Source organism: Rhipicephalus microplus, unplaced genomic scaffold (genome assembly GCF_043290135.1).
Source record: "Rhipicephalus microplus isolate Deutch F79 unplaced genomic scaffold, USDA_Rmic scaffold_269, whole genome shotgun sequence".
Lineage (NCBI taxonomy): Eukaryota > Metazoa > Arthropoda > Arachnida > Ixodida > Ixodidae > Rhipicephalus > Rhipicephalus microplus.
In genome coordinates, this window is record NW_027464840.1 from 84,979 (window position 1) to 105,517 (window position 20,539).

Genomic DNA, 20,539 nt, shown 5'->3' on the forward strand with positions numbered 1-20,539 from the left:
TAGATGAGGTAGGACACTGCCTGCCGCGCAGAAGGCCTTAGTTCAAGGCTCAGGTTTCAGCGTGTTGGCTGAAACTTCGAGCTAACGCCACCAGCCATGCAGGCTAGGCCTGGAGTAATTGCTGTGTGTTGTGTGCAGGAATCTTATTGGCCGTATACTTCACGCAGAACATCCCAGAGTTGACGAATTTCAGCTTCGAGGTTGTGCACATTTGCGGTCACAATGAAACGTGAAAAGTGTTTGATGGCTGTCTTGTGGTTTTATTGTACAGTGTACGATGAATAGCGGAATTCAATTTGCCTGATAAGTACGCTTCAAGGCGAACATGATGGAGTAAAGCTCGCCGAAAATGCAAGTACACAGAATAACTTGCAGTCCTTAGTATTTTGCTGCGAAATTTCTTGCTGGTGGGTACCAAAACCTGAAAGAAAAAAGAAAAACACACTCAGGCGTGGCATGCCTTTCCTCTCTCTCTCTCTCTCTCTCTCACACACACACACACACACACACAGACACACAAACACACACACACACACACACACACACACACGCACGCACACACTACATATTGTGCATCACGTACGCTTCATAAAACGTCAGTATTTCTGGATAGGGTGATCCATGGTGCTTTATTGTGACGCTGAAGAACGAGCTCTGAAAAAAGGAAAATACAGGGAAAAGGATCGCATGGCCACCTAACTGAATACGTCAAATGAATTGTAGTTCTAGCATACATTAATGTAAGTCATGGCAAAAATCTAATAGGCAGACAATCTGAAATTGGCATTTTGGTCAAGAATATTTCACCATTTTGCGCCCACAAACGAGTAAATAGGCCGCTTGCTACGATTCACACAACATTAACCCGACCACGCTAGAATATTCATGAAGTGATAATTTCATTTTTTAGGTTGGCTGGGTACAAATAGGGCCATTTTAACGCAATAACTACGAGAAAACGTAAAATATACTTTTTGGCATAGAGATATCGCTTCTACTTGGTATTGTTTGTGTCGGAAATTACATTTTGCTACATAAGTCATGCATGGCTTAAAATGTCTCCATGCTTGCAAACTTTGCATATAAAAGCCTGTAAAAAGGTATGAACACCATTAAAACATCATCGGTCTTCAATAGTTCTGAGAAGTTACGCAGAACTCTTCTCGTATACTCGCTTGACATGCTAATAAAACGACTATCAAGTAGTTCAGACTTATCTTATTAGCTAATTTTGTCACGGCTGTCTCTTTGGAAATGCTAGAAATGACTATTTTTTTGAGAGGGGGGGATATCATTATTCTTGTCGTTAGCCGAGTTGTGAACTGAAATGACATACTTACGAAGTGGTGCCACCAGCTGAAGCACTCGAGGTGGGAAAGCTGGAGCTACCACCATAGCTAACACCGTAGCTACCGCCGTAGCCCCCACCGTAGCCACTCCCGTAGCCACTTCTGTAGCCACTCCCGTAGCCACTCCCGTAGCCACTCCCGTAGCCACCCCCGTAGCCATAGGGGTAGTAGTAGTCATAGCCGGGGTATACAGAGCCAAAGCCCTGATCATATCCGCCGTATCCGCTGTATTCACCATATCCACTGTATCCGCCATATGGATTTCCCCAGTTAGGATAACCTACGCCGAAGAAGAAGAAATTAGTTCAACATGCAACATAGGGCCATAAGGTGCTTCCTAATATTTTCGAAAACTGACTTTCATTCAACTGATTGTTTAAAATTTGAAAATCTTGGTTTCGTTTAGTGTTCGCCACTGAAAAAAATTGCTTAGCGAGTTTTATTTTTTGAGGTCACAAAAAATACATAACATCGTAGCCATGTTTACTTCTTACCAACTGCCGAGAGTATCTTGCACATGTTCAGTTCAGATACTTTTCCAGATATTGGCTGTTTGGCTCGAATGCAATGATTTTTTTTCTGGTCGCTACTTTACGAGCGTGCGTTCAGTGCTAAGGTAGATTCTTTGGACTTGTCATTGTGTCTAGGTTTTTTTACTTATATGGTAATAACTGCTTCCTAAAGAGCACACATTGCGACGGTACTTTTGAGTCTGCTCCTTTATTATTTTCTTCATTTTGTTTGCGATTGCGGATGTTTACTTGTGAAACAACAATGAAAACGATGACAGCAACAAGGACAACAGCAATAATAATAATAATAATAATAATATTAATAATAATATATCATACAAGTAGATAATAAAGAAAGAACAGCCCAGACGTGAGTTATCGTGTGGGTCCTAGAGTTTATCTTGCCTGCAACACAGATCAATAGACCCGCAGAGTGACTTGTTGGACGAGTTGGTTCATTTAATTGCGATCGTGCTTTTCCTTATCTGGTGTTTCTTTGCGCCATAAGCTAGTTAACGATTGGCCCAGTGTGTTGTGGTTATGACAAGTTGTCTTGTAAAGCCGATATCAACGAATGAACTAAAGAAGCCTGCAGTTCGTCAAAGATTTGTAGGGATTTCTCTAGTATCAAGAGAATATATAGCTACAGCAACTATTCACTAGCAAATAATAATCACAGGAGGGAAGTAGTTATGGAAGGTAACTGAAGGCTTTTGCCTAGAGAGGTTACAGTAAAAGGAGTAATTTCTTGCATTGCGAACATGGCACAACAAATCATACAAGAAAAGGCACAAGAGATGTTTATATGTCAGACTAGGTAGCACTATCATATGTTGTTTATGAATTACGTTACCTAACGTGGTGGTTGCCTGATTTCTGTAAATAAAAAAGAATAGATTGCCTCCCCCTCCCCAAAAAGCAATAAAAGAGACCCAGCAAAACAAAAGCAGTGTAAATTGAACAACCATTGTTATACAAAGCACAATGTTAGCGTAGGAGTAGATTTTTGAGCACCATACATAAAAAAGACCACGCCGTACTGACGTCTAAAAGATAGAATTGTTTTGGGGTCTCATGACTAAATAACTCTTGCTACCAAGCTCGGCAATATTATTTGAACTCTTAATACCTCTGTATTTCTACACTTATTTCGCTAAAACAAGTGAATAAACTTATTTTGTAATAAATTATTAATCGAAGTATTGGTGACACTTGAATTTGGTGGCATTTTGCAAATAGGCACACGCTTTTTACGGTTATCTACCTGTTTTAACGTCACAACGTCTTTGCAGCTTCCATGAAGTGTCTCCCAAGTTTTTTCTTACCAGCATCAGTGACTGCCCGGAAGACGATATCTTGTCGTATGCGTTCTCATCGCGGGCAGACCCACTGATTTATTCTGTAAAGAGGGGTTGGAGGTGCGGCTCTCGACATCACCTTTCCTTAGTACCTATTAAAAACTCCTGCCACTTCTTTATTAAAAACTCCTGCCACGTCATCGAGTGTAATTTTTGTGCAATGAGCTGCATAGTATGCGCGATCCTGAAAATGTAATTACTCGCATGACAGTGAAACACTCGCTGAAGCTTCACTGGCAAAAAATTTGTTGCGTCTGTGAATGCATTCAAGAAATGACGAGACCTGAACGTAAGAGGTATTTATACCGTTCTACACTATTTTGTTTTACGACAAGAAATAAGAAAAAAGAAACGTTTACGGGTAGAGTATGAAAGCAGAAGGAGGAAGCGAGTTATTTTATTAAAATTGCCATTCTTGGCGTCTCCGATCAAAAAGACAACAGCGCTGCATAGCTATTATGTGATGCCTAGCATTTGTCTTTCGCTGCACGCAGCGTGTTTATAAGGCTTAATGACTTTCCCATATAAATGATGATACGCGTGTAACAAGCGCGTGTGTCAGTGAACCCGGATCCTCATATTTGTAGGGTGAATGCATTATATAGTCAGCAATGTTAACTCACTCTGCGAAAACATATCCTATTTGAGTATTACCATAGCCGTATCTGGTTACACCCACGCCGGCACCTCCACCCAGGTGTGCACCTAGTTCGCCTCCGACTGAGGCGGTGAACCCTGGAAATCCACGTGGACCCACTCTTTCGACGCCGGCATACAGGCGACCGGCTATTCTGCCATTTGCTTCGACGTCACTTCCGAGACGACCACCTCTTGCCGCAGCCGTCAGTGCAGCTGTGAGTAGAACACATACAGTTAATCAGAAAACTATACAGGGTAATTGAGAAAACTAAATATTATGCCTTAATAAGCTATGAAAAGGTCATGCACGATGGAAAAACAAAGGCGTAGAACTAAAGCAGCGCAGCAGAGACACACGATGTTACAGAGCTGACAAAAGAATCTAATCATTGTGAACCTACGCAGCTGCTCACTTTGTTTGTGCTTTTGCTGATGACACTTGCTCCCCGAGTGTGCTCGTGATTGTGTGTACCTTCTTATTTCTCTACAACCTCTTTTCTCCCCTTTATCCCTTCCCCAGTGCAGGGTAGCAAACCGGATGTGCGTCTGGTTAACCTCCCTGCCTTTCCTTGCATCTTTATCTCTCTCTCTTTCTCTTGCTGATGATTTTTAAGTATGTCTAAGTTCATTTTATTGTGTGGGTTTTTAAAACATCCACTCGTTGTTCTGTTCACATATTTTGACATCTGACGGGATTTCCCGCTTCTGCCACGCAATATATGATACGTTAATGAGACACCCACTACATGACATTCCCGTAGTGTTTTTTCTAAAGCAGTTTCAACAGTGTTGCTCCGTGGTAGAGCACCTGCTTTCTAAGCAGACGGCCTTCAATCCTCACTCGTACTCGGAAATTTTCATTATTTATTTTACTTGCATCTCTCTGAAGTTTTCGGTCACGAACAATATGGTGATTTTTCGCTTACAACCAACGATGCTTGCGGCAGAATTTTGGCGAAACAAGATCTTTAACGCTATCTCGTTGATACTTAGCAACTTTCACAAAGAAGCCGCAAAAAAGCGCAAGTTTGCAAATTTTCTCGCACATAAAAAAATGTAATTAAAAAAAAGACACTCGAATGCGAAAAGGAAGTGAATAAGTTGCTTTAACAGTTTTGTACAGCCTATTTAAGATAATACAAACGAAAGCACATATTTACATTGTAACATTAAATTATGAATGATCTTCACTAAGTTGAAAGCACGTGTTCTACTTTCTTTAGGCAACCTCCGTTTTTTATATTCCTCCAGTTTATATTTGACTGGAACACTCAACTACGCGAACTTACTAACAAACACGCAATCAATGAATAATAAACGAGTTATAGAGAGCATGATTAGCCCTAAATACTCACAGAAAGAGAATAACCATAAAGTCGTGCCCAGTGACGGAAAAAAAATCTACAAGCTACTCCATGATGTTTTTAAAAAGAAGCCTGATTCTGCCTATTATCAGCTAAACTGGTAACTTCGTAGCGCAGCTCAAGATGACGCCGATACATTATGAAAAAGAAATGTCGGCAAAAGTACAGAAATGTGTCTATTGGGTTAGACCACGACGTGAAGCGGAGACTACACCAGCTACTCTGAGAAATGAATTATTTGCCTTAATGTCGTTCGCGAAATATGTGCAGAACATCGTTGGCGCAAACTTAAATGACGAAAAAAGAGACTCGGAAAAGTGCGCTTTTCCGAGTCTCTTCTTTCGTCTTTTAAGTGTGCGCCAACGATGTTCTGCACAGTTACACACCAACTAGCCCAACAGCATACGTTACGTCGCGATATATATTTCACAGTGAACACGATTGAGTGTAAGAGAGAACAACGAAAAGAAAAACAACCTTAATCGGTTTGTTTCGTATTTGCATCTTGACCAAAGTTCTTTTTAAAGTAATCTTTCAAATTCATAATACGCGTGTTGGTGAAACAATACAGAATAATGGAAGTGCTCCTAATAATGTACCAACAAAAAAAATTGCCCACAGCTTCCCTCGGGGGAACACTGAGGAGGATGCGGAGCATATAATTGGTTAACGGGGTGTTAAAGTGCGACTTACTTGGGTCGATGGCTAAATTGGTTAACGTGGTTGTGAAATGGGGTGTTAAATTGCGACTTACTTGGGTCGATGGCTAAATTGGTTAACGTGGTTGTAGGAGGGGGTGTTAAATGAGTGAACACGTACACACGTATGCGAAAGGGCGGCGCTGGTCGAAGGGACGTCGATCATTGTGTTTGTGGATTCGTTGGCATTCATTTCACGGCGACTTCGGACGTCGACGCGCCGTACAAACCAACGGACGAGCGGCAATTGAGCGAGCGAGCGCCGACCTTGAGTATACATACAGCGCGACGGCGCATGCGCTGTCAGCTGTCGAATGTTCTCGAAGGAGAAGCGCGCGCGTGGCACAGATGGCGACGGCGCGACGGCGCATGCGCTGTCAGCTGTCGAATGTTCTCGAAGGAGAAGCGCGCGCGGCACAGATGGTGGGCGACGGCGCGACGGCGCATGCGCGCGCGTCAGCTGTCGAATGTTCGAGAAGCGGTGCGGACGGCGCAGACGGCGCACTACAAGGCGCGAGTATAAGATGCTTCCGCATCTAATAAATAGTGCGCTTACCTCGGTAACTGTGCATGCTCCTTGTTTTCACAGATTTATAGATTTTCTGGTGCAGTCCAAAGCTTTCTAATAGCCAATTTGAACTTCGGAAAATTTCATTATGCCACGGCTTTAACAACTGTTTGGACTGCTGCTAGATGTTGCGGCAGTATGCTGATAAGGCTCTACATAAATAAACTAACACAAGGATAGACCACAGGAAATGTTAAGAAACAACAATTGATTCACCCAATAAACATTAATAAAGTGTGTAAATAAATTAACAGGCGAGTCATCTGGCTGTCTATAAACTAGACAAAACATCTCACCGGTTGAAAGAAGGCAAAGAACGACGAAAACTTTCATTTTGCGGCGGTGTTCGGGGAGCTCTTTGAAATGGTTGATCTCCGATCGCAGTTTATTGAGTTTCGAACTTCCTGCTTGCCTTTATTGCAATGAAATGACGACAAACAACTATTCTGATATACTTCATTAAGTCATTGTTCAGTTTTATTGTTACCGAACCACAGCTGGTTATGAAACGTTTCGAAGCTGACAAAGCAAGAACAATGTGGAGCATTATATTGTATGATAAGCGAAAAAAAGACAATTTTTATTAAAAAATTTTGGCAGATCTCACGTACCTGGGAATCGAAGTTATGCGAAGCATTCGGAGGGAAGGTGACCTTGTTGCAATTTTTTATCGAGCGACAGTTTTTTATTTTGTTCCTGATGCTAAATATACGTGCAATTGTTGCACACAGAGAAATACGTTGAAGAGTTGCAGAAATTTATATGAGTGAGGAGAAGCATCCGTCCGTTCATTCATTCTTGCTTCCTTCTGTCCATCCATGCGTGCGTCTGTGTGGTCGTCCATGCGTCAATCCGCCTGTCCGTGCGTGCGTCTGTTCGTGCGTCCACACGTCCATCTATGCGTCCGTCCCTGCGTTCGTCCATGCATTCGCTCTTGCGTCTGTTCATGCGTCCATCCATCCATGCAGCCAACCGTGCGTCCGTCTATGCCTCTGTCTGTGTGTCCGTTCGTTAACCTATTCAACACTCTAAGTACCACCATCTCATTTCTTTTCATCGTATATTCCCCATATAGAAGCACCGCCATCCAGCGGACATTCCAAGGACTGAACGAGAGGAGGCACGCGCACACTTTCTTACGGCTTGCGCTTCGTGTCTATTTCCCCCCTTTAACCACCTCGAGTTCATGGTATATACCAGTTCACTGTATTTAAGGCACTGCGGCCAACGATCGCTAAACCTTTCTAAAACCACGGAGGTTACGCCCAGCGAGTATAACGTAGCAACCCTTTCTTGTCAGATAGTGCTCAATGTACATGCCATTGGCTGCTAAGGGGCAATGAGAGACAGGGGAATTCGGCTTTTAGTTAACGCGTACGCTGCGAATTTTTAGTGCCGGAGCTTCTTAAAGCGGCACCCGTTCATCCCTCGTAGCAGTGCGTAACATGCCAGTTCAGTTAGGTTCAGTTTATTTCCTTAAAGGCCCCGTTTATAGGGGTGTTACATGAGGGGTGGGGACAACACGTAATGGGTAAATCCAAATAAAAATAAAAACCAATAGAACTTTGGAAAAAGAGGAGAAAGTAAAAGAAAGAAATGTTGATACATTGTGGAAACGAGAACACGCGCTAAGTAATTGAGTTGGTAACATTAGAAGAAACAACATGATGTGGCAATATAACGAAATAATCATTGAAAAGTTTGCACAAAAATAACACTGTACAAATAAATACAACAATAACAAATAATTAACACTGTAGAAATAAAGACTCGCGTTAAGTACAATCTATGGCAACTAATTTGGTAAAACAGAAGACACAGTTGCATAGAACATGTGACGGTTATTTGTAGATACAACATGATGCGGAAGGGCATTCCACTATGACGCTGTACGAGAAAAAAGTAAGTAGAAAAGGTAGTAGTGTCTTACGCTTTGACCTGCAAGGTGGTGCCGGTGGGAAATTTCTCTTGTGTGTTGTTGAACAATAAAAAAGTTCGCTGCGTGCGCGTTAACTAAAAGCCGAATTTTCATGTCTCTCATTTCCTATTAGCAGCCATTGGCATGTACATTAAGCACTATCAGACAAGAAAGGGTTGCTACGTTATACTCTATGGACGTAACCTCCTTGGTTTTAGAAAGGTTTAGCGAGCGTTTGGCCGCAGTGCCATGAATACAGTGAACTAGTATATACCGTGAACTCGAGGATGTTAAATGTGGGAAGTAGACACGAAACGCAAGCCGTAAGAAAGTGTGCGTCTGCCACCTCTCCTTTAGTCATTGGAATGTCCGCTGAATGGCGCTGCTTCTACAGGCGGATATATGATGAAGAGATGCGAGATGGTGGTACTAGATGGACGAACGGACACACTGACAGTTTGCATTGACGAACGCACAGATGGCTGCACGGACGGATGGACGCATGGATGGATGCACGTGCTGATGCATGGACGAACGCAGGGGCGAACGCACGGATGGACGTGCGGACTCAAGAACAGACGCACGCACAGACGGGCGGATGGACGCACGGATGGTCACACAGACGGACGCATGGACGGATGGAAGCAAGAGCGAGTGGACGGTCGGATGCTTCACCCCACTCTTCATCATTCACCCCATGGATATGCTGCCATTTTTTTATTGTTCAACAACGCACAGAAGAAATCTCCCACCAGCACCACCTTGGTGGTCAAAATGTAAGACTGGTTACACACTACGACTATTACTACTACTACGAGGGACAAACGGGTGCCGCTTTAAGGAGCTTCGCCCGCAAAAGGTAATTATTCCCAACGCTTCGTTACGACGACATGGTGGTGGCACCTGCCCATCGCTTTGCGTTCTACACTTTATCACCTCCGATACTGGCACGCATGTTTCTCGGTGGGCGCGCATGCTTTCGTTTTTGAAGATAACTGCCAGATGGCGCTCGTGTCTAACGTGCTTCGATGCGCTAGTTCGCCTCTGCTACTTGCTCGCAAAATACCGGGTACTCAACTCGCAAAAACGAGGACAAGCAGTTGTCTCCAAGCAATCTCGCTTCACTTGTGTAATCTAGCGTTTCCGTCGACTAGATCAGGTCGGGAAGTGGGACAGTCTCCAGATGGTTTTGCATTGCGGTGCACAGCACCTTGGTATTCGCACTCCTAAGTTCTCGTGGGTGCGCTTAGTGTCAGAATGTTGTCGTAGTGGAAGCGAGGTCTACGGAGTAGTCCAACGCTGCTCATACCGCAGCTTGCACACGCCCGCCAACATGCAGCTGATGCAGTGTGGTGGAGCAGGAACACCTGGCCGTAGGTGTTATGTGGTCTGGCCGCAAGAGTTAACATGGCGCTTGTTGCCAAGGGAACTTGGACTGGCAACATTGTGTTTTAGCGGGTGGCGGTAAATGATGGGTGAAAGACTTACACCACCCTAAAACACAGAGACGCGTGCACGTTAAGGCTTCCTACATGGGAGCTGGAAACGGCGAGACATCGCCTCGGTAGATTTTCTGCAATTCCTGCGGACATCCACCCTGGTACCCCTCAAACTTGGGTTTATCGTCACCGCCAAGTTCTCCGTATCGCCTAGACAACACCTTCGTCCAGGTGGGTCCAGTTTTTACAACTTGAGGGACATCCTTCACTCCCGGCTACAACGCCGCCTCGCTAAGGGCTCTCAGCCCGGCGATGGCGGCCGCCAACGTGGTTACGGGCTATGATCCTACCTCAAGCCAAGTACTGTCCATGGAGATTTTATCCTCCGTAAACACTATGCCATCAGAAGACGAATACCTCGACGACATGGTGAGACTGGCAACGCAAGCAAGCCAAATCGAAGTCTGCATCTCAACAACAACGAGACGCCACAGCTGGCCGCCATTCCCCAGCCTTGCAAGGAACGCCGGCGCGCCATTCCTAGGGTGGTGTGCCTACCTCTGCTCCGTCCTCGCAGCCAGCGAAGCAACGCAAGTGGCGTCCGCGTCAGACTCGTCGCCTCTCTCGCGACGACTACATCGTAGTAGTGAAACCTCGCGTTCCCTGCGAGCTACGCACATTTGTCCCGGCCGATCGCGCGGGCGACGCCATCCGCAGCTACCTCGGTGACCGGACTACCACGCAAATTCAAGTGGGGCCAATCTGGGAACAAAACATCTTGGTCTGTAGCACCACCATTTTGCCTATGGCACAGTGACTCCTCGGGGACTTCCAGCTGCAAGTGGGTGATCAGCAGCTGCCCGTTCGAGGCCACGCCAAGGCACCAGGGGATACATGCAAGGGCATCATCAACGTAAACCCTGCTGAAAGCCCGGAGAAGATAAAGTCTGAACTGTATTGGCCTCGAGGTACTATCCTTGCGGTCCGCGAACTCGGAGATTCCGCGGCGGCGGTGGTGACTTTCGAGGGCACGAAGTTACCCCGCTTCCTCTTCTAAAAACTGCGTGGCGACGTATATCCGCGCCTACAAGAAAACGGTCCCTGTTTGCACCAAGTGCGGTACCATCGGCCATCGGCCACCTCAGTGTCCTCACCCCGCTCCAACGCAGTGTGCAAAATGTGGAACCCCCGCACCTGCAGGTCTCAATACCCATGACTGCCAACCCAAGTGCCTCCTCTGCCACGGCGCCCATGAGACTCGGACCAGAGGCTGCACGGCAAATTATCGGAAACGCAAGCAGCCCTCAACATCTCCTCGAGGAACCACCTCATATTCGTCACAGCCAGACAGCGGCACCAACCTGCATCAGTCAGCTCAACCACTCCACGCCGACACTCAGGCATTACAACCGTTCGAAGCACCAGCGGCGGTACCTCAGGTGAGCAGTTGGGCAGGGAATGCTGCTTCTAAGCCTCTCTCACCCCCTTCTGTCGATGCTCCTTCTTCCGAACTTGCGGCCCTTCGCCAGCAAGTTGCGGCACTTCAAAAGCAAAATTCTCTTTTGACTAAACAACTCGAACTCTTAAATAAGCGACTTCAACCCCAACAACAGTGTACTGCAAGGCCATCCGGTATTGCCTCCGCTGTCCAGGCGGCTACGCCAGCTACGTCCAAGCTTAGTCATTGCGCTAAGTCCACTTCCATTAAACCACCGGTTCAAGCAGTCATGTGTTCTCCAGCACTCGGAACCGGTGCCGCATCTACTCCAGAAGCTCTTGAGGCTCCTGGGGCACCTCAGGTTCTCATGCCCGCTAACCGAACTCTCCCTAGCGAGGAGCGCGCCCCGCGCATAGAGGAACGTCTTACGCGCGTCGAAGCTTCGATTAATCACCTCCTCACTAGCTTCTCTGTCCAACGCATAGTAATAGAGGTTACCCAGGCTATTCAAGCCTGGGCAGTCACCCAGTTTCAACCCAAGGCATCGCGTTCCCGCTCCTGCTCGGTGAGCAGTGAAAGTGCAGCTCCACGGCGGCGTCGTAAGGTGGCTACCACCAGCCCGCCGTCGGGACAATCCGGCCTCTGTGCTCCTCCCTGCCTCTGAGGACTCCGAGCGAGACATGGAGGGCCAAATATAAAACCGAAGACAATCACGATGGCTACCAATCGTACGTCCCGTTCAAACATTGCGTCTAAATTCGAGATCATACAGTGTAACCCTGGAGGCTTCGGGAACAGGCGAAAGCGTTCACATCTTTCCCTTTTCCTCAGCTCACTTGGCTCTCAGCCGGCCGTCTTGGCGCTCCAAGAATCTGGCCCTGCTCCATCCCTTTCTGGATACTGCTCCTATGTAGGCGGCACCACCACATGCCTCCTCGTGCATAAAGCTTACACGGCGATACAGATTGACCTCGATCTGGATTTTCCTTACGACTACTGCATGATGTCAGTGCTGTCTCAGCGGAGGGGCCAGCCATCAATACATATCTTAAACGTGTACTGTCCCCCTCGCCTTGCGAAGGCTTCGTTTGCGCATCTCTTCCATCGGGCGGTGCGTACAGCGGCCCGACAACCAGTGGTGATTGTCGGGGACTTTAATGCCCCCAGCCCTCACTGGGGTTACCACTACGAGAAGGCCCGGGGCAGAGAGCTCAAGGAGCTCATTTCTTCGCTGAGCCTCACGCTTCTTACCGATCCGGCACAACCCACACGTTCCGGCAACTCGGTCACGCGAGACACATGCCCCGACCTCTCCCTCACCCGTCACATCCGCGATGCTACATGGGAAAATTTAGGCGAAACCCTAGGCAGCGATCACTTTTTACGCCGCATTTCGTTGACACCGTGGCAGAAAATGCGCCAACACTGGGGCCAAGCCCGTCTCACCGATTGGACTCAGTTCAGAATGCAACCATTTCCCGCCGTCCTCTCCTCGACCGAATATGCGTGGGCATCATACGCCCTCCATTTGAAACAAGCGAACACTCGCACCCTTGCAACCTCTAATTTGACTCCTGCAATCGATGGGCCACACCTCCTACATCTTTGGCACGCTCGCCGCGGGCTCGTAAAGCGCTGGAAACGCAACAAACTTAATCGGAAACTTCGCGCTCGCATTGAGGCGCTCACTGCAGAGGCGGCCGCATACTCTGCACAACTTTCCGATGCTAACTGGGCAAACACCTGTTCGAAGGCTGCAAACCAGATGAGCTCTAAGAGTGCGTGGCGACTCTTTAGAAGCCTTCTCGATCACTCCACCACCAGGGGAGAAACGCGACGCCAGCTCCACCGTGCTCTGCATGCCTTTCAGGGCACTACGGATCAACTCCTGCGAGAACTTTGTGACCGCTACATCTGCCGCACAATTGATCACGCGGGCCCAGCATATACGTATTCCGGCGCCCCTAACAACGACCTCGACGCCCCATACACGCTTTCAGATTTACGATTTGCACTCACGAAAATGCGATGGGGCACGGTCCCTGGACGCGACGGAATCACAGTATCGCTCCTGGCAAATCTTCCCGACCAAGCACACCTCTCACTACTCCACCTTATAAATTCGATACGGGACGGCTCTCTGCTGCCAACGCAATGGACCACATCGGTCGTGACATTCACACCCAAATCGGCAAAGTCCATTAGTATCGAGGCACTGAGACCCATCTCACTTACGTCCTGCGCAGGCAAACTCATGGAAACCATGGTTTGCGAACGCCTTTCCGCCTACTTGGAGGCCAGGAGGACCTTTGCCGACACGATGTTTGGCTTTCGCCCGCATCTGTCGGCGCAGGACGTCCTGCTCCAGCTTCAACACTATATGATAGAGCCGACTACTATGCGCCATAACGATAAAGCCGTGCTGGCTCTCGATCTCCGTGGGGCGTTCGACAACGTCAAACACAGCACTATACTCACTAACCTGTCTACCACAAACTGCGGGCAAAAGACTTTCATCCACATTCTCGCCTTTCTACCACATCGCACCACCTTCATTCGCCTTAATTCTACCGAACATGGCCCGTACTTATTAGGCACGCGGGGTACACCTCAAGGGGCAGTCCTGTCTCCTCTGCTTTTTAACCTGGCGATGATGAACCTCCCCTCTCTTCTAAGCGAGGTCGAGGGAATACAACACGCACTATATGTGGACGATATCACAATCTGGACCAACACCGGCTCCTTAGCGCAAATCGAAGAACGCCTGCAAAATGCTGCCCTTCTGGTGGACACCTACGCTGGTTCATGCGGCCTGGAGTGCTCTCCAGCTAAATCGGCTCTTCTTTCAGTCTCTCCGCTACCGCCGCCTAAAATTTTTCTTCCGTCCGGGCCCGTCTCGTCAGTGCAAAATATTCGGGTTCTTGGCTTTCACCTCACATCGTCCTTGGATCGAAAGGGCACAATAGCAGGCCTCAGACGCACCAGCGAGCAGGTGAGCCGCATGATACGGCGAGTGTCTAACAAGCGCGGCGGCCTCCGCAGGTCTCAGTCCCTCCGATTGGCCCACGCGTTTGTGACCAGTCGCATCCTCTACGCCTTGCCTTACCTTCGCCTGCGTCGTCGACACGAGCTCCAGCTGGACGTCCTTCTTCGTTCAGTATACAAACGCGCTCTGGACCTACCTATTGCAACTTCCAACAGCCAATTCGCGGCTCTGGGGGTACACAACACCTTTGCAGAGATGCGCGAAGCTCATCGCTTTATTCAAATCAATCGACTGTCGCAGACGCCTTCAGGGCGGCGTCTTCTACACAGACTTGGACTTAACCCGAAATCTCACCAAGATCCTATGCAGCCGGTACAAGAGCTCTGGCATCAAAAGCTATGGGTGGAACCTCTACCCCGTAATATGAACCCCGACCTCCATCCTGGACTAGCATGCGCCGCGGCCCTTCATACGCGACACTCCGATCGTCCTGGTGTTTTCTACGTGGACGTCTCGGGTCTCTCCCACTCGGGTCACTTCACGGCTGCCGTGATTACAGAGGGCAAACACGTCGATGGCCTCTCCTTTCGAGCAGACACAGTAACGCACGCTGAAGAGGTTGCCATAGCTTTGGCCGCCTCTCACCCTGCCTCATGCACCATCCTGACGGACTCGCACTTGGCCTGTTCTCAGTACGTTCAGGGTTTCATTGCCCCGCTGGCTGCTAGCCTACTACAGGCAGCCTCTTGGCGCTTTAACCCTCATCCCATTCGTATAGTCCGGACCCCAGGCCACTCGGGCCTGCCCGGCAACGAGGCGGCAAATGCCGCCCCGCCGCGGTGGTCTAGTGGCTAAGGTACTCGGCTGCTGACCCGCAGGTCGCGGGTTCGATTCCCGGCTGCGGCGGCTGCATTTCCGATGGAGGCGGAAATGCTGTAGGCCCGTGTACTCAGATTTGGGTGCACGTTAAAGAACCCCAGGTGGTCAAAATTTCCGGAGCCCTCCACTACGGCGTCTCTCATAATCAGAAGTGGTTTTGGGACGTTAAACCCCACAAATCAATCAATCAGGCGGCAAATACCGCTGCCCGCGCTTCTCCTGTCCGGGCCGTGGCCCCTCCATGTCCCGAGACGGAATCTGACAATACCAACCTGACGCGCTTTCGCGAAATTTCGGCTTATTACCGGGCTCCGCGCCGCCTCTACCCGGACCCCGCACGCGGTTTGGAGATAGCGGACGAACGACTGCTACGCCGCCTGCAGACTAACACCTTTATCAGTCCGACGGTCACCAGACACTTTTTGCCGGAAATCAATGGCACGTGCTCGACCTTGCATGTCCTCGCTGACACATATCACGTCGTAGCATCGTGCCCAGTTAATCCCGTCCCTTTCTCATCCCCTTTTCCTATCCCAACTAAAGAGGCTTGGCAGGAGCACCTGCTCGGCTGCTCTACCTTGGCTGCGCAACGCTCCTTGGTGGAGCACGCACGGGCAGCTTCCAGCTCCACTGGCGTCCCGGAATAGGGTCTGGCCACTCTAGCACGCCGATGGGCCACGTCGACACTCTCTAGTAGACTTTTTCTGAAATAAATGTTTTTTACCACCACCACCATCAAACGGCGACGCCTTCGGTGGACCTCGGTTATCGATTGGGCAACCCTTAGAAACGCAATGAGAATCCGTTCTCTGCTTCGACATGTCGTGAGCTACATGGCACGGGTTATCTAAGTACAGACTCCACCGCGGTACTTGCGTGAGAATGCAGCCAATCGCATCGGCACACGTGCAGTAGAGCAGTTTGTTAGAACCGGAAATGCAATAATCCGGCCTGCAAGAGACGCTTATCGGCTTCGATCTTTTGCGCAGGCCACAAGAGCGCGGTACGCGTACCTCAAGAACACTTGTTGAGAAGCACGCGCACAGACAGGAGGAATAAAAAGCTCGTCTCGTGTGTGCTAGGATTTCCTTCTAGCCGTCGCTGGCCCTCTCGTCTATATCAATTGGGCAAAAATATTTTGACCAAAAATGGGCCGTCCAGCAAGTCCGCGATACAGTCGTTAGACTATAGGACTCTCAATCCCAACTTGGGAGCCCTGAGCTCGCTCGCATGCTCCCTGAAAGACATTTATAAATGTTATTCCATTCATCCACCGGTGAATGAGAGAAAAGCGATGACATTATGCTTCCCATTTATGGTTTTCGTTTTAAGGCGCACTTCAAAGCGCACGCATAGGATAAAAATGAGACTGAAAAAATTGGCAGATTCCATGTACAGTGGGAATCGATGATACGCGAAGCACGGATGCGAATGATATGTCACTTCTAAAGTCAGAACAACGTTACGAGGTGGAATTAAATTATCCCGTACATGACTTCCATGTCTTGATTGTCATGCTTGAACATGTCATTTACATGCGTCGCCTATGACGTCACGTGATACGAACTTCGGTATATGTGGAGCTAGCGAAAGGGCCTCGAGCGCATCATGAAAAGCCCAATATACTCTAATGTAGCGTTGACGCGCACGCAGGCTGGGCACAGCGATGCTACGTTATCAAAACGCGAGCACTGTGTAGTGTGACGCCAGGCGTGACCAGCGTCCGTCGGCGCAGCCCGACGGCAACCAGCGCGAAATGCAACGTGCGATACATGACCCAGACAACACTGCGTCTCCCTTTTTTCGTGATGGAGGGACGCCAGACACGCTGAAACGCACATACGTCAGTGTGGCGTGCGCCCGCGAGTATATGGCAGGACCGGCGCCTGGCGTGCCAAAGCCGGCGTGACGTGACGAAATGAACACCAGCGAGCACGCGCACCACTTCACGTCGAAGTGTATTGGAGTCTTGGCGTCTTGATTGTGGCTTGTAGTCATGTTCTCACATGACACGCATCTCATGATTATCATGTTTGCACCGGTCACATATCTTTGTCATCCATTGGCGTCACGTAATACCAGATTTTGCACATGTGACGCTAGCGAAACGGTCGCGAGTGCATCATCAGACATGCCCCGCCGTGGTGTTCTCGTGGCTAAGGTACTCAGCTGCTGACGCGCAGGTCACGGGATCCAATCCCGGCTGTGGCGGCTGCATTTCCGGTGGAGGCGGAATTGTTGTAGGCCCGTGTGCTCAGATTTGGATGCACGTTAAAGAACCCCAAATGGTCGAAATTTCCGGAGCCCTCCACTACGATCTCTCATAATCATATGGTGGTTATGGGACGTTATACCCCACATAAAATCAATCAATTACTTGACACACGTCGTGATTATCATGTTTGGATGTGACATTTAACTATGTCGTCTGTTCGCGTTGTGTAATACCGAGTTTGGTACATGTAAAGCTAGCGAAACGGCCGCGAGCGTATCATGAGCGTAGCATGCAGTTATGTTGCAACATGACTCGCACCTCATGTTTATCGAGTTCGCACCAGTATCATACCTTTGTCATTCATTCACGTCCCTTAATACCAAATTTGGTATAAGTGAAGCTAGCGAAAGGGTTGCCAGTGCATTATGAACGTATCATGTAGTCATGTTGGTGCATGACACGCATCTCACGATTATTATGTTTGCACCAGTCACATAACTTGGTCATCCATTCACGTAACGCAATATAAGTTTGATATATGTGACTCAAGCGAAACGTCCGCGAGCGCATCATGAGCATGGCATGTAGTCATGTTGTTACATGACACGCATGTCATGTTTTTCATGTTAGGGTCAGTCGCTTGCGTTCGGCATGCAGTCATGTCATACCATACCAGCTATGCAACATGCCATGTGAACAAAACCACCGCGAGAGCTCCAGAACCATGATATGTAAATCATGACATTCATGACATACAGGTCATAATTTTCATTTTATGACTAGTCAGATAAGTTCTTCATACCGTCTTGTTATGCCATACCAAGTTTGGTATTGATACCATTATGGAAACAACCAGGAGAGCTAGAAGTAGATAGATAGATAGATAGATAAATAGATAGATAGATTAGATAGATAGATAGATAGATACGCTCAAAGCCACCGAAGTTCACTTAGAAATGCTTCCTATTTAATAACATGGTACCAGATGTAACACAATACACGAAACGAAACAAAAGCAGCATATTTACTTTTTTATGTTTTGTTCGGCTGACACTATTCCTTAGAATAGACCGTGTCTATGCCTTCCGGAAGCCTTGGTCAGTCTTAAATATAAATACATACACTCGTGGCCAAGATTGATGGTTTCTTCAGAAATGTGGACACAACACTTCCTTGGCACCGCAGCCACTCGCAATCTGGGCGCTCACCAACGAACACGAGCTCAACCACAAGCAGCACGCACCACAACTGCGAATAGCCTGATGGCCCACAAGAACGATGCGACATTCGTTGTTTCTCGGCGAAGTGCAGTAATGCTGCAGGGACTGCAACGCTGATGCGAACGCGCCACCGAATGCCGGCGTCGGTTGCGTTGTGTGCCACCACAGCGCACAAAGCGACCAGCGTCGTCCGCCCGTTGATATATGCAGTAGAGCTTCTAGGCCTTGACGAAGTTTCTTCAGGTGGCGGTGGCTCAACGCGCCAAACTCACACACAATTTAACGCACACGCACTGATTGACTACCGCAATGCCCGCGCTATCCAGGAAAGACGCCATCGGCGCGCGCTCGCCTTGCGCACATGACATGAAAAGGCGCAGTGGCGCGGCGAGAAATCCTAGTGGCCATCCGGGTCGTTTGGGACCACCGAGACTGCAGCCACGGCCTGCCAGTCGCGCCACTAGATCATATTTTAGTTCACTATAGAAGAAAGGCATGGAGAGTACCACGCGGGGGTCTGTTGGTGGTTTACGGGCCCTTTATAATGACATATCAACCTTCCTTTTCCGTGCTTCGCTTATCGTCAATTCCCACTGTAAGTGGGATCTGCCAATTTTTAGGGGCGAAGCTCCTTATAGCGGCACCCGTTCATCCCTCGTAGTCGTAGTAGTAGTGTGTAAGCAATCTTACATTTTGACCTCCAAGGTGGTGCCGGTGGGAGATTTCTTCTGTGCGTTGTTGAACAATAAAAAAAATGGCAGCATATCCAAGGAGTGAGTGATAGAGATTGGGGCGAAGCATTTGTCCGTCCATTCATTCTTGCTTCCATCTGTCCATATGTCCATCTGCGTGACCGTCCATGCGTCCATCCGCCCATCCGCACGTGCGTATGTTCTTGCGTCCGTTCCTGCGTTCGTCCTTGTATTCGCCCCTTCGCCCGTTCATGCGTCCATCCATGCATCTGTGTGTGTGTCCGTTCGTCCATCTATTCAACACTCCAAGTATCACCATCTCGCGTTTTTTCATACTATATTCCCCATATAGAAGCACCATCATCCAGCGAGCATTCCAAGGTGGCACACACACACTTTCTTACGGCTTGCGCTTCGAGTCTACTTCCCACCTTTAACCACCTCGAGTTCATGGTTCATTGCATTCATGGCACTGCGGCCCAACGCTCGCTAAACCTTTCTAAAACCAAAGAGGTTACACCCAGCGAGTATTCCGTAGCAACTTTTTCCTGTCAGATAGTGCTCAATGTACATGCCAATGGCTGCTAATGAGAAATGAGAGACAGGAAAATTTGGCTTTTACTTTCTTACGGCTTGCGCTTCGTATCTCCTTCCCACCTTTAACCACCTCGAGTTAATGGTATATACTAGTTCATTGTATTCATAGCACTGCGGCTCAACACTAGCTAAACTTCCTAAATCTAAGGAGGTTACACCCAGATAGTATAACGTAGCAACCCTTTCTTGTCAGATAGTGCTCAATGTACATGCCAATGGCTGCTAATGGGGATAGCAGCGTGTGCGTTGACTAAAAGCCGAATGCTCCTGTCTCTCATTCCCCCTTAGCAGCCATTGGCACGTACATGAGCATTATTTTCTATTGTTCAACAACGCACAGAAATCTCTCACCGGAACCACCCTGGAGGTAAAAAATGTCATACTTGTTACACACTACAACGGCTACGAGGGATGAACGGGTGGTGGTATAAAAAGCTTCGCCCCTAAAATTCGCAGCGTGCGCGTTAACTAAGAGCCGAATTCTCCTGTCTTTCATTCCTCCTTAGCAGTCAGTGGGCACATTGAGCAATACCTGACAAGAAAGGGTTGCTACCGTATACTCGCTGGGCGTAACCTCCTTGGTTTTACAAAGGTTTAGCGAGTGTTAGGCCACAGTGTCATGAGTACAGTGAACTAGTATATACCAAGAACCCGAGGTGGTTAAAGG

At 48.3% G+C, this 20,539-nt stretch overlaps 1 protein-coding gene across 2 annotated transcripts; it reads right to left on the reverse strand.

The window, feature by feature from the left end:
- Positions 1-239: 239 nt before the first annotated feature.
- LOC142793025 (uncharacterized) lies at positions 240-6,911 on the reverse strand. Of its 2 annotated transcripts, XM_075885727.1 has the most exons (6): positions 6,785-6,911; positions 3,874-4,071; positions 1,476-1,629; positions 1,341-1,427; positions 584-654; positions 240-421 (listed from the first exon to the last, which is right to left on the reverse strand). In XM_075885727.1, exons 1-5 carry the CDS (start codon positions 6,819-6,821, stop codon positions 630-632), a joined length of 501 nt encoding a protein of 166 aa, XP_075741842.1. In that variant the 5' UTR covers positions 6,822-6,911; the 3' UTR covers positions 240-421; positions 584-629. The 2 variants fall into 2 exon arrangements, with proteins under 2 accessions (XP_075741842.1, XP_075741841.1); XM_075885726.1 differs by having other exon boundaries at positions 1,341-1,629.
- Positions 6,912-20,539: the final 13,628 nt, after the last annotated feature.